Source organism: Octopus sinensis, linkage group LG2 (genome assembly GCF_006345805.1).
Source record: "Octopus sinensis linkage group LG2, ASM634580v1, whole genome shotgun sequence".
Lineage (NCBI taxonomy): Eukaryota > Metazoa > Mollusca > Cephalopoda > Octopoda > Octopodidae > Octopus > Octopus sinensis.
This window is the reverse complement of record NC_042998.1, coordinates 46,417,404-46,432,573: the sequence shown is the minus strand read 5'-3', so window position 1 is coordinate 46,432,573 and position 15,170 is coordinate 46,417,404. Positions and strand designations below refer to the sequence as shown.

Sequence of the window (15,170 nt, the reverse complement as noted above, 5' to 3'; positions counted from 1 at the left end):
TCTGTTTAAAGCTATATATGGATATGGTACATCCATGCTTAGAGTTTGCATTTCCAGTCTGGAACACTTGACTTACTCTTTACTCTTTTAATTGCTGGAGCACTGCTTTTAGTCAACCATATCAACCCCAGGACTTATTCTTTGTAAGCCAAGTACTTATTCTATCGGCCTCTTTTGCTGAACCGCTAAGTTACGGGGACGTAAACACACCAGCATCGGTTGACAAGCAATGTTGGAGGGACAGACACACACATACACATACATATATATACATATATATGACAGGCTTCTTTCAGTTTCTGTCTACCAAATCCACTCACAAGGTTTTGGTCGGCCCAAGGCTATAGTAGAAGACACTTGTCTAAAGTGTCACGCAGTGGGACTGAACCCGGAACCATGTGGATGGTAAGCAAGCTATTTACCACACAGCCACTCCTATGCCTATGATGGTGAACCTGAACATCTTGTTGAGAATATCAATATATTGGAAGATATTTAGTGACATGCAACTGAATAAATACCTTCATCGCCCACTATATCTTGAATGTTTTACATATCTTGACAGTGACATACTGAAGCTTCAACATCCAACAACTGACTTGGTAGAAGCTCATAGGATTATCCAGCATCATTATGATAAGTTTAACCAGCTTTATGAATTCAGTATCTCAACCACTTGTGAACATGCTTATAAAATCAGAAAAAGAGTGTAACATTCATGACTTTTAGAAACATTTTTGCATGCTTAAAATTGCCAAAGCATGGAAGAAACTATCCACATTGATTGTAGATGTCAGGATACTTTATCCTTCAAAACTTGAAGGAATGGCTGTGTGGTAAGTAGCTTGCTTACAAACCACATGGTTCCGGGTTCAGTCCCACTGCGTGGCACCTTGGGCAAGTGTCTTCTACTACAACCTCGGGCTGACCAAAGCCTTGTGAGTGGATTAGGTAGACGGAAACTGAAAGAAGCCCGTCCAACCCATGCTAGCATGAAAAACAGACGTTAAACGATGATGATGATATATATATATATATAGTACAAAGTAAGATAGGGGTTATGAGTGTAACCCACTATGGGATATCAGTTATCCAATATACTGCTGGTGAAGTACCCAAATACTAAATACATAAATGCTTATAATTGCAATGCAATTAATTCATTTATTGTATTGGATGGGTGAAGGTAAAAAATATTTTACCGTAAATTCATAATACAAATAAGAAAATGGAGGAACAAATTCATTTTGATCATCAACTTACAGATATTCCAATTTCATATTATTTATTAATTATACAAATAGGAACATGAAAATCGAACAAAACAATATACATCAATATGCAAATTAATAATACAATAAAAATAATACAAATAAACTGCTCCTTACAGCTGTTTCAGCCTATAGTTAAGAGGCAATTCACCTTAAATTGCTCATATATGCCATTATAGTATAGTCTTAGGCATTAAATATTATATTTGTCTGTTTAAATAACCAAAGGCCTCGTCAGAGGATATACATAACTGCAAAGTTATAATAATATAATAATAATAATATTGATATATAAAAAACATGCTTTCCATACTATCCAATAAGTATGAGTCCGCTGCCCTAACCACTGGGCCATTGCGCCTCCACAATATTAATTATATTCATTGTAAATAAAGGGAACAAAGAACAAAAAGAAAAAGAAAAGACAAACAACAAACAGAGAAACAATCAAACATACAGAACAAAATTAACTCCTACATTAAAGGTGACAAGTTTGGGTCTTTGCAAGAAACCTTTTATCATTTATTAAGAAAAAGATAGCATTCACAGAAACACTGTTGATGGGCCAGATACTGTGATATTTGTACAGAGATAACATCTCTTATGGCCGTACTATGTTAAACAATAAACATTGTCAGTTATTGGGGAAATATTAACATTCGCAGAAACACTGCCAATTATTAAGGAAAATATTAGTATTCATAGAAATGAAATACTGTTAGTTATTAGGGAAAGGTTAGTATTGAGACCCTCTTCGGTCATGACTGACCATAGGATTGCACCTAGAAAGTTACCCTCCCAGGCACAAGTCCGGGCAAAGTTGTTTATGGAAGTCGCCCATGCATACTAGCCTCCCCTCTCCACACCACCAGTATTATCCAAGGGAAAGGCAACAGCAGATACAGCTTGGCACCTGTAACATCGCAACTCATTTCTACAGCTGAGTGAACTGGAGCAATGTGAAATAAAGTGTCTTGCTCAAGAACACAACACATAGCCCGGTCCGGTATTCAAACTCACAACCTCACGATCGTAAGCTCGACGCTCTAACCACTGCAAATTATTAGAAAAGAATGGCATGTAATATTACCGATGGTGTAGCAACGCGTATTTCCATTCCAAGCTTAGCACAAGCAATCATCAGAGAGTGGATGATGTTGTTACCATCACCAACCCAAGCCAACTTCAAGTTCTTCAGTTCACCAAAATGTTCCTAGAAATATGGAAACAATAAGGAAGATAGATAATATTAGCAGATGAAGAAATTCACAATGTAATATATACAAAAACATTAGAAAAGTTAACAAAGGAGTTTCTATGTAGTCACTTGATCTGCGAAAAATAGCAGCTGTATATCCCTCAAATGACAACCTACCACCTTTAGAAAAATGAAAAGATACATTTGGATAACGTAATACAAGGTACACTAAGTAAAACAAAAAATAAGTGTTTGGCTTTGACTAGTATCGTTTTGATTATGGATCGCCAAAAATCTTATATGGTCCCTGGTTGAGAAGCGCTGCTCTAAAAGATCAGTTGACTGAATCTAATTTTTGCATTTTCTGTAGGAATAAAAGACATTTACAGGCATTGATCGACCTTGCATAAGTTTCAATGAGTGTTCTAGTTGTTAGTTCAAATATAAATGGCTGAATATTCCATAAACAATACAGTCATCAAAGTGTCCACAATTAAGGGAGAAGATAGTCATCCTCAAATTCAAAGGACTACCTCACATGCAAGACCATGTTCTATCTTTACAAATCCACAATTCATCCTTGTATGGAATACTGTTGTCATATTTGGGCAGATGCACCATTTTGTCACTTAGATCTCCCGGACCAGGTTTAAAAGTGAGTCTCTAATTTAATTAATCCTTCTCTTACTTCAACTCTGCAACCCTTGTCACATCAACATGAAGTCACCAGTCTTAGTCATTTCTATTGTTACTACTACAGGAAGTGTGAAGGTGCGTGGCTTCGTGGTTAGAGCATTCGGCTCATGACTGTGAGGTCGTGAGTTCGATTCCTGGCGACGCGTTGTGTCCTTGAGCAAGAAACTTTATTTCACGTTGCACCAGTCCACTCAGCTGGCAAAAATGAGTAGTACCTGTATTTCAGTGGGCCCGCCTTGTCACACTTTGTGTCAAGCTGAATCTCCCTGAGAACTACGTTAGGGGTACACGTGTCTCTGGATTGCTCAGTCACTTGCACATTAATTTCATGAGCAGGCTGTTCTGTTGATCGTATCAGCTGGGACCCTCGTCGTCATAACCGACGGAGTGCTCCTACTACAGGAAGTCCTCTTATGAACTTTCTCTTTTAGTTCCATATGACTCTATGTCATCTCGTCTGACTCAAAACCCACAGCATCACCATCTAAATGTTCTGCTTCAGTGAATAAGGAAGTCTTTCTACAGTCGTAGCTTTCTTCCACAAACTACCAGACTGAGCAACTCTCTTCCATCTCACTGTTTTTCTTCATTTTATGACCTGATCTCTTTCAAGTCTAAAGTAAGTTCATTCCTTTCATCTTAATTTCTTCTTCTTTATAGTCCCTTACACTAAGTGGCTTCTTGCTTTCCCTGGGACTTTCTTACAAAAAAAAAACCTCCTCAAGTGTACTCAGCCAGGCATTGCAAGTGGCAAAGCTGTCACTTTGAATTACAAGTACAGTTTTATCTAAATGGATTTTACACAGTTTTTGTTAGCTTAATTCGGCTTATGAGATTTACCATTTGAGATGATGGTAGAACTCCATCTGTCTAACACCCGTGGACATGTTTACAAAGTCAGAAAACAGCACAGCTCCCATGACTTTCAGAAACACTTTTTCATGCTAAGAGTTGCTGAAATATGGAACAAACTGCTGGCATCAGTTGTTTGTTGTCGGAGCACTGCATCCTTCAAAACTTCCATGCTTCCTGAGATTCGCCAACACTACACCTAATATTCCCCTCTCCATACACACGCAAGCATGTATCTGACTCATACACTGTTCACTTCCAGACATTTGTACATTACTGCATATGCTTTATATGCACTTTTGACAAGTTGTGGTGCACCTGAGCACTGTATACAATAATTTCATTATTTTTATTATAAGACACCTTATATTGTTGTCGACTGGGATCAAACAAAGGATCATATGATTATGGAGCAAACTTCATAACCATTTCCTCATGCCTGTTCTCTTATCCACATCACACACACACACACACACACAAACACACAGGTAATTGGTTGAAGAATTATAATTCCATCCATGGCTATTGTGGGCATCCTCTTCTAAGACTTAACTTGAGATATTCAAACATACAATATTGTTTAAAGATGGTAAATAGTATGTCACGAAGGCGGTGAGCTGGCAGAAACGTTAGCACACCAGGCGAAATGCCTAGCCGTATTTCGTCCGCCGTTACATTCTGAGTTCAAATTCCGCCGAAGTCGACTTTGCCTTTCATCCTTTCGGGGTCGATTAAATAAGTACCAGTTACGCACTGGAGTCGATGTAATTGACTTAATCCCTTTGTCTGTCCTTGTTTGTTCATTCTATGTTTAGCTCCTTGTGGGTAGTAAAGAAATGGGTAAATAGTATGTCACAAAAAAGAAAACATTGCCACTACCGTAATCAGGTCAGGGGATAATGTAGCAACTTGTTTGTATGTTTATTATAAGCAGGTGATAATTAGTGACACGGTATTACCTGTAGCGTGAGCAAGTCAGCAAGGATCTGCAGAGGATGGAAGAGATCAGACAATCCATTTATCACAGGAACAGAACTTTCTGAAGCTAGCGTATCAACCACATCGTGACCATAGACTCTGGCTAGTATTACATCACACATTCGGCAAAGAACACTGCAAAAGGTTAAAAATAATCCAAAAAGATCGGTAAGAAATAATGCCATTTGAGACAACTCCAACAACCATGTAATTATTAATCGTTATGTCCAACCCATACCAGTATGGAAGATATATGTTATATGATGATGATGATGATGATGATGATGACATACAAAGGTGGCCAATGGAAAAGACAGTAAAGTGAGAAACAAAAAGGAGTCACTAAAATACGGAACCAATCAAATACTTGGAACCAATATAACTGACAAGCTACTCTCACTCCACAAAAACTGTGGCCTTCTGCCAATGGCTGATTATTGGATTCAAACTTTGGCACAAGGCCAGCAACTTCAGAGGTGGAGGTTAGTCGGTTACATCAACCCCAGGAGTCAACTGGTACTTATTAAATCGACCCCAAAAAGATGAAAGGCAAAGTTGACCTTGGCAGAACTTAGAACATAAAGGACAAAATGCCACTAAACATTTTGTGCAGCTTGCTAATGACTCTGCCAGGTTGCCACTTCTGTCCTTAACCTCTTAACATACACATTTTTTTTCAATGTCCATGCAGAATATATCATTTTTTTAATTATTGCTTTTGAATCTGTATATAAGGAACTCAGAATGTAACGGCAAACGAAATACTGCTAAGCATTTTGCCCGGTGTGCTAACGTTTCTGCCAGCTTGCTGCCTTAATAGAAATGATAGTTACTGATAGCTATGATAGAAAATGTTGTGTGTGTGTGTGAGTGAGTGTACTTGTGTTTGTCTCCCACAGTCATCATTATCATCATTTAATGTTTGCTTTCCATACTAGTGTGGGATGGACTACTGGCAAATGGGATTAGTTTGTTTACATCCCTGTAACTTAGCAGTTTGGCAAAAAGAGACCAACAGAATAAGTACCAGACTTCATAAAAATAAGTCCTAGGAGCGATCTGTATGACTAAACCCTTCAAGGTAGTGTCCCAGTATGACTGCAGTCCAATGACAGAAACAAGTAAAACGTAAGATAGAAAAGATAAATGACAAGCAAAAGAATCAAAACATATGAAGAGGGGTGACATAAAATAGCAGAAATTACTTACCACAGTATCTAAGATTTCAGCTTATTCAGCCTTACAATAGCAAACTTGCAAACAGAGCCAGCTTAATGGCATTATAGGCTCCTGGGAAAATCAGTGCACTGGGCCCAATAATGGTTTATTTATTAACAGCAAGCCACAGCATACATAGATCAGAATTGGGCTTCTAGACCCATGGGGGCCTCCAAGTAAATCAATGCAGTAGTCCGCCGCCGCCATCATCATCATCATCATCATCATCATTGTTTAAAGTCTGCTTTCCATGCTCGTATGGGTTGTACAATTTGACTGAGGGTTGGCAAACCAGATGGCTGCACCATACTTCAATCTTGATCTGGCAGAGTTTCTACAGCTGGATGCCCTTCCTAACGCCAACCACTCTGAGACTGTAGTCGCCAGCCACTCCGAGAATATAGTTTTTATTTATTGACAGCAAGCCACTTTATAAAGTGTTGGTGTTAGGAGGAGCATCCAGCTGTAAAAATCCTGCCAAAACAGACAGTGAAGCCTACTGTGGCCTTCTGCCAAGCAAGTCCCAGTCAAACCATTCAACCCATGCCCATATGGAAAACGGACATTAAATGATGAGGCTACAATATACATAGGTCTAAATTGGGTATCTAGATTCGTGGGGCCTCCAGGCAAATCAGTGCATTTTGCCCTATAGTATTTAGTTATTGATAGCAAGCCACAGCATACATCGGTCAGAACTGGATCCCCTAGACTTGTGAGGCCTAGTGTGCTCATGCCTTAAGGTGGCACTGTTTGCAAATATAGAAAATATTATTTTTGTAAGAATGCAACATATCAGTGAGGAAAAGATGTAATTACTGAGCAGTGTCTTTGATGCTTTCATTCACACCAATATGGACATCATCTGGGCCAAGGAAAATGGATTGACCTCCAAGAAGGTTCATTCCTGGAAAAAAAATATGAAACTACTTCATTATATGCAAACTTTTAACAAAGAAAAATTATTAATGATATAAATAAATTTCTCAACCACGTGGTTCCAGGTTCAGTCCCACAGTGGGGCAACTTGGGCAAGTGTCTTTTACTATAGCCTCGGGCTGACCAATGCTTTGGGAGTGGATTTTGTAGATGGAAAACTGAAAGAAGCCCATCGTATGTGTGTGTGTGTGTGTGTGTGTCTTTGTCTCACATCATTGCTTGACAACTGGTGTTGGTGTGTTTATGTCCCCATAACTGAGCAGTTTGGCAAAAAAAGATCAACCAACTAAGTACAAGGCTTAACAAAAAATAAGTACTACAGTTGATTCATTTGACTGAAAATTCTTCAAGGCGGTAACTCCAGCATGGCCGCAGTCTAATGTCCGAAACGAGTAAAAGGTAAAAGATAAAAAATAAATTTTTTAAAGAACGAAAACAAGATGCTAAAAGAAAAACATGTCAGTGGTGGTAGTGAATCCTCCTGCTACGAGATAAAACGTAGATGATTTTAAATGAAAATGGTGAAACCTTAAATTTAAATTGTATCAAAATGATAATGGTTAAATTGCATTATATTTATACCTGCTTCAAATTATGTAATATCAAAGATGATGAGATCACTGAAGAGAGGGAGAGAAAGGGAGGAGGGAGGGAGAGAGAGAGGGAGAGAAAGGGAGGGAGGGAGGGAGGGAGAGAGAGTGGGGAGAGAGAGAGAGAGAGAGAGTGTGTGTTTGTGTGTGTGTACATTTATTTCTATATATCACTGTGGGTTGTTAAAAAGCTTGCTTCACAACCATGTTCAAGGCAATAGTGAAGAAGATTACACAACCGAAGTTTCTTAAATTCAAGGGAGGTCATTCATAAGTTTTAAGATTTGTCTCCCTTATACCGTTACGCGCTAGCCTAAATTCATTTTTTTTTTTTTTACTTCAGGCACAAGGCCCGAAATTTTGGGGGAGGGGGCCAGTCGATTAGATCGATTCCAGTACGCAACTGGTACTTAATTTATTGAACCCGAAAGGATGAAAGGCAAAGTCGACCTCAGCGGAATTTGAACTCAAAACGTAAAGGCAGACGAAATACCGCTAAGCATTTCGCCCGGCGTGCTAACGTTTCATATTTCTTTATTACCCACAAGGAGCTAAACATAGAGGAGACAAACAAGGACAGACAAACGGATTAAGTCGCTTATATCGACCCAAGTGCGTAACTGGTACTTAATTTATCGACCCCGAAAGGATGAAAGGCAAAGTCGACCTCGGCGGAATTTGAACTCAGAACGTAGCGGCAGACGAAATACCTATTTCTTTACAACCCACAAGGGGCTAAACACAGAGACGACAAACAAGAACAGCCAAATGGATTATGTCGATTATATCGACCCCAGTGCGTAACTGGTACTTAATTTATCGACCTCGAAAGGATGAAAGTCAAAGTCGACCTCGGCGGAATTTGAACTCAGAACGTAACGACAGACGAAATACGGCTACGCATTTCGCCCGGCGTGCTAACGTTTCTGCCAGCTCGACGCTCTGACCTAAATTACGAAAGTCTGAGCCTGACTGTTCCTCGTTCAAAGAGGATACCGTAGTTTATAGATTTGTTTCTCCTTGGTGAGAGTATAACTGACTTCAATATAGTCCCGAACGCTTAACAACAATTAAACAACACTAACAATAATACCATTTGTGGCCATATTGGTTGTAAGATAAATAACAACAATGTAAAAACAAGTATATTTAATTCGTTAAAATATTTTAAATTCTCTCAAACAATGCATGCCACATCATGCATTTGCTGCTGCTGCTACTGCAAGAGCTTTAACCATCTTGAAATTTTTTTAGTCTGGTACACAGCTGTTGGTGACAGAATATAGCGTTGTCCATCTAATCTCCACCCACCCCTCTCTATCTATCTATCTATCTATCTATCTATCTATCTATCTAACTAACTAACTATATATATATATATATATATATATATATATCTTTTTATCTGATACGCGATCCCTATTGATTGTTTTTTTATTATTGTTTTCTTTCTTTTTTATGATCCCTTTTGATTGAAAACCTACCCCACTTTTTTTCTCCCCCCCCCCCCAAAGCTCTACTTTGTAATTTCTCCCGTCTGTGTTCAGCTCTGAGTGGCTAATAAAGAAACATATCTATCTATCTATCTATCTATCTATCTATCTATCTATCTATCTAACTATCTATCTATCTATGTATCATGGCTTTTAGAAATGCGTATATAAAATGATTTGATGAAACATAAATAATAGGAATAAACAAGTGGCATTGTAAACAACAGTATACATCAGTTTCATCCAGGGCTAAGCCCTTGCAATCCCTGCGCTTGCAGGGGGGCTCTGCAGTTGAGGGGGCCCCCATATTAAGATCAAAGTATGTAGATGAGTCATCTACTTACTTGGTTAAGATACTGAACATGAATTAAACTATGTTAACTGAAAATTTCAAGAAATAAAATGGTAGAACATTGCACCTGCAAAAAGCGCTTATAAAATATTACATTGTACCCCAAATGTGTACCAGACATTCAGGATTGCCTATGATATCTATTGAACATGAACTTAGCTCTGAGCTTAAATTATTCTGAAACTGCTCAGTGATTTCACAAAACAAAATAAAAAGTGCTCCATGTTTGTCTTTGAAAGTTGCCTGGATTATAAAAGTGCTCTTTTATTCGAATCTGGAAGTTTTTACTTCTTGAAATTTGTAATAGACCTAAATAAATTTAACTTGTTGTATGTTTAAAGATGTTCTTAGGATAAAGAGAAATATTGAACTTCAGATAGAATAAAATAAAATATAGCTAGATTATGAATTTTGATTGAAGGGATAGAGCCTTGAAACAACAAGGTTGTAAGAGGCTTCTAAAAGTCATACAACGAAGCTGGTTTCACCCACTGAGTTCTAAAGAAATGTTAGAAAAACAAGACGTTCGATCAATTACATACAAATTTTGCTAGCAACAGCACATAAAATAACGAAAAGTTTCCTCTAGTCATAATTCTATTTAATTTATCTATTGATTCTATCTTGTTTAACCCTTTAGTGTTCACATTATTCTGCCAAAATTAATCCTTTTTTATCCACATTGTTTTGAACTAATCAGGCATTATCTTGTAGCTATGAGATTTTGATGAGGTAGCTGTTAATTTTTAAAACGATATTGTAGGGCTGGTGTGAGAGACCAGATCTGGCCAGTTTGAACACTTTTGGCCGGATATGGCCGGTTTAAATGCTAAAGGGTTAAGTCTTTGGATTGCAACCATGCTAGGGTACCATCTTGGAGGGTTTACTCAAACAAATCAATCCAAGTGCTTATTTATAAGTCTGGTCCTTATTTTGTCAGCTTCTTTTGCTGAACCACTAAGTTACAAGAACATAAATAAACGCAGGCTGTCAAGCTTCTTAAACTACACTAAGTAGAAATGTGTAATCTTTCCAGGTGACCCAACAACGCAACAGAATTGAAGTCACGAATGATACTCAACAGTTTGATATCTACAAAAATATCTGTTACAAAAGAATTAATTTGTTTTTAAGTATTTACATTACCTGATTCTGAAGAAACCCGAGTTCGTGTACTTCTCTTCTGGAAAATCATTGCCAAAGACTTTCCTACTAGAGGCTGATACAACTGGAAACAAATAGAAAAAAATTGAAAACTTAGTATTAACTCTAATAGAAATGCTAAGATTTGTTTGTATTTGGGGGACGATAAATTAAGATAAACACAAAGACATACATAGAGTACAGTCTCAGTCAAATTGAACTTGACAATAAATTTAACCCTACTCTCAGTAATGAGCCACCCCATCAACAAATATTCAGTTATTCTTAAACTTGATTTAAATTACCTGAACATACTATATAAATATGTATATATATATATATATATATAAAGAATAAGGTTCATGTTCAGTTAAATGAAGGAAAGAATAAGAAATTAAAGATTCCTTTATGAGGTTAACTTATCCTCAAAGCAACTTTTATATATATATAGTATATGATAAGAAGAAAATGGTGAGTTTTAACAGATAAACATCAATTTATTAACATATTGTCAATTCTCTGTTACCTACAATTGTTTCCATATCCAACTCCATCAAATTACAATTTAATAAAGTAAAATTGCATTTTGAAAATAGAGGGTTGAATATTTCTTCAGGATGACTAAATTGACACAAAAGGAATCACATCTTAATCACATCTTTTCATATACTATATTGAAATATACCCATATATATCAAAGTGAAACACATAGCTATTAAAAATGTCCAAACTCTGTAAAATACTTAATTGGTGCCTATTAAATAATAAACACTAATACTATTAAATAATACTGAGTATTTCATGGATATATTGGATTAAACCAGGGTAATTTGCATGTTAACATCTTTCTTAAGAGCAATTTATACCCTCAAAATAACACACACACACACACACTCATATATATATATCATCATCATCGTTTAATGTAAGCCCTTCATGCTGGCATCAGTGGGATACATATATGTATGCATGTATGTATGTATGTATGTATGTATGGATGTATGTATGTATGTATGTATGTATGTATGTATGTATGTATGTATGTATGTATGTATGTATGTATGTAATCAATGTGACCGCTTGTGTATCGTTGGCAATGTTTTTCCCTCAATCTTCCCTTCCTTGAATTTTTTCGTTTTCTATGTTTCTGACGAAGAGCACCGCTCAAAACATTAAATCCTCCTTCTTTCTTTCCTTTCCTGAGCGTCCAATAACACTATACTTGTTCCATGACCTTGCATTGTTGTTTTCTCTTTGTTCATGTTTGGATTAACTTTATGTATGTATGTATGTATGTATGTATGTATATAGTTCAAATTTACAGAAAACAAAAAGACGAAGACAGGTGAGGGAGCAACAAGCAAATGTATTAGTTTGAGACTTCGGAAGAATCGGAAAGCATTTGGCATTTTGAGCCTATAGGGGGAAAAAATGGAAACAGAACAATGGATGGATGGATATAAATACATATATAAAATTAGTGTACATTTAAACACAAAAGATGTGGCCCTTATAGAACACCTCTTTTGTATATAAATGTACACTAATTTTATATGAATAATATTTTGTCTGTTGACTATTTTATGCATGCTAGCCACTGGTAGAAATTTTCTCTAATTTTCCTACCCTATATATGTTTTCTTAATAAATAAATACATATATATATATATATATATATATATATATATATATATCTTTTACTCTTTTACTTGTTTCAGTCATTTGACTGCGGCCATGCTGGAGCACCACCTTTAGTCAAGCAAATCGACCCCAGGACTTATTCTTTGTAAGCCCAGTACTTATTCTATCAGTCTCTTTTGCCGAACCGCTAAGTAACGAGGACATAAACACACCAGCATCGGTTGTCAAGCAATGCTAGGGGGACAAACACAGACACACAAACATACACACACATATATATACATATATACGACAGGCTTCTTTCAGTTTCCGTCTACCATATCCATTCACAAGGCTTTGGTCGGCCCGAGGCTATAGCAGAAGACACTTGCCCAAGATGCCACGCAGTGGGACTGAACCTGGAACCATGTGGTTGGTTAGCAAGCTACTTACCACACAGCCACTCCTGCGCCTATATATATATACTGTTGTGTCTGGGGAGAGTCATTTTCTTTTTGTGCCTTATAATTTAACACACTCACCGGTAAAATTTCCTATTATTTCTTATTTTTATTTTCCTAAAATTTTCATTACATCTTGCAACTTTTTCAATTGTCTTGACCAAGTCCAAAAACAAAATATATATATATCACACGCACACTGCCACAACCACCAGTGCACACACTTGTCACTATAGCTGCTGATCTCTCACTATGACATTAGCACACACACACACACACATGGTCACTACTACCACATGCATGCACCCTACCATGCATACATGCTACTACGTACACATGCTATCATGCACACACACACACACTCATTTACTGCCACACACACACACATGCTAACACACAAACTATCATACACACACACGCTAACACACACAGGCACGCGCATGCACGCACACACATGCCAACCATTCTTCACACTATCCTGTCCCAGAAAACATTTTATCTTTGTGTCCATCTGCTTCTGATCAATTCAAAAATGTAACTACACATTGACTGCTGGCAATTTTTTCCTCCTTCTTCCTTTTCTTTTGGACTTTCCTATGTCTCCTGTTTCCGAAGAAGAGCTATGCTCAAAACATAAAACAACCACTCTTTCCTTCCTTGAGCGTCTTATAAATACTTTGCATGTGCTACATCCTCGTGTTTTTGTTTTTTCTTGTTGCCTTTTTCTCCATTTTTTAATCAACTATATATATATATATATATATATAAATTTTAATTAAGGGTATCTCTTAGATCTCTTAGATACCCTTAATTATAATTATATATATATATATATATATTATAATTAAGGGTATCTAAGAGATACCACCATGCTAGATACAGGTATCTCTTGGATACCCTTAATTAAAATTTTAATAATAATTATTACCTTTGAGGTTTTTATTCCCATGCTGGCCACCTGATAAGATTGGTATTTTAAATGATAAGATTGAATAGGACAAGCAGTATTAATATTTTTAATGATAATTCTGTTTAAATAACAGATACCTACCTCTTTGTCTTTTTTCATGCGAACCTTCAAATCGTTTGCTGTCCATAGCAGTTGCTTAATTTCGTCAGGTTGGTAATATTTTAAGCTGTCAAAGTCTCTTCCTACAAGTGAGCTGTCAAAATCAACAAGAGATAGAAAAATATTCAATGAAGGATAAACATGTGAAGTTGTGACACAACAAAAAAAAACATTTAATTTTTACAATTACTAATTATTAATAATGAATATATTTATTTTCATATTTATTCAACACTAGCTTAAAAGCCGCATTCTGTTTGGACTTTTAAACTGGCTCCTATAGAAGGCTAATTAGGCCTGTGGCCCAAAACTAAAAAGAGCTAAATAGCATGACTATAATACCTCTATAATGATTATATGCTCCAGTGGTGTTTGATCAGAGGTTAAGGACAGATGAGAATTCTCTAATGCAATCATTCTATTGTTCCAGTCCCAAGTTGAATTCCAACTGTGGGCCCATTTGTCCCAAAGTTCTTATCTCAATGCAAAATTAACAAAGTAAAATGTCATTTACCCCCCCCCCCCCCGCCTCCTTGATCTCTGATGTCATCTGACAAATGCATACCAAGATGGCCTGAATAAGCCAAGCTTTACCTGCTAGAAATAGCAACCCAAATGCTTTTAAATCAGATCCCAATGCTGGATGTTCAAGAACCAAATGATGGGCAGATTTTCAATCCCAGGATCATCCAGATTCCAGAAAGGTATAATATGTCTATGTAGAGCAAATGTAGACTAAGATACAGGGGTTCCCAGATGGACAGACAGAATTTTGCCTTTATTAATATAGATTAAGACAGCTCCCAATAGTTTTCCCACCACTTTATTCTTATATAGGCACAAACACAGATGTGTGGTTATGAAGTTGCTTTTCAAGAACATAATTTCTTTGCTTGTTTCCAGTATGTCTAATTCTGGGATTTGTTGTATTTAGAACTCGTTTAGACATTACTTTGCTCGTTTTGTTACTGAATATGATGTTCTCTTGTTTTCATGCTTTAAGACAAGTTTTAACATTCAGTCATCAGAGTTTTTTTTAGGTAAGTGTTTAGGCCAATTGTGGCAATATCCATTGTTAATTCCAGTTGTAAAAGTCCACAGTCACCCTCTTTTCTTGGCAAGTAAAGTCGTTCTATATCTGCCTTAGGGTAGTGCATTCTATGCATTGTCAACAAATTTTGTATTTTTCTGTCAAGATTACATATTTCAGTAATTGGTCAGTTAATAATATTGAAACTGTAAGTCACAGCCGGTATGGCCAAAGTAGTGATTGCTTCATTCTTATTTCTT

The 15,170-nt window shown here is 36.7% G+C and overlaps 1 protein-coding gene across 1 annotated transcript in view; it reads right to left on the bottom strand.

Moving 5' to 3' along the window:
• LOC115229025 (ornithine carbamoyltransferase, mitochondrial) overlaps positions 1–15,170 on the bottom strand; it is a 31,209-nt gene that overhangs the window by 8,356 nt on the left and 7,683 nt on the right. The window contains exons 2-6 of the mRNA XM_029799456.2: positions 13,863–13,974; positions 10,734–10,815; positions 7,033–7,120; positions 4,977–5,130; positions 2,362–2,484 (exon numbers count right to left, since the gene is read on the bottom strand). Coding sequence (XP_029655316.1) covers positions 2,362–2,484; positions 4,977–5,130; positions 7,033–7,120; positions 10,734–10,815; positions 13,863–13,974 — 559 coding nt within the window. The remainder of the gene's footprint in view (positions 1–2,361; positions 2,485–4,976; positions 5,131–7,032; positions 7,121–10,733; positions 10,816–13,862; positions 13,975–15,170) is intronic.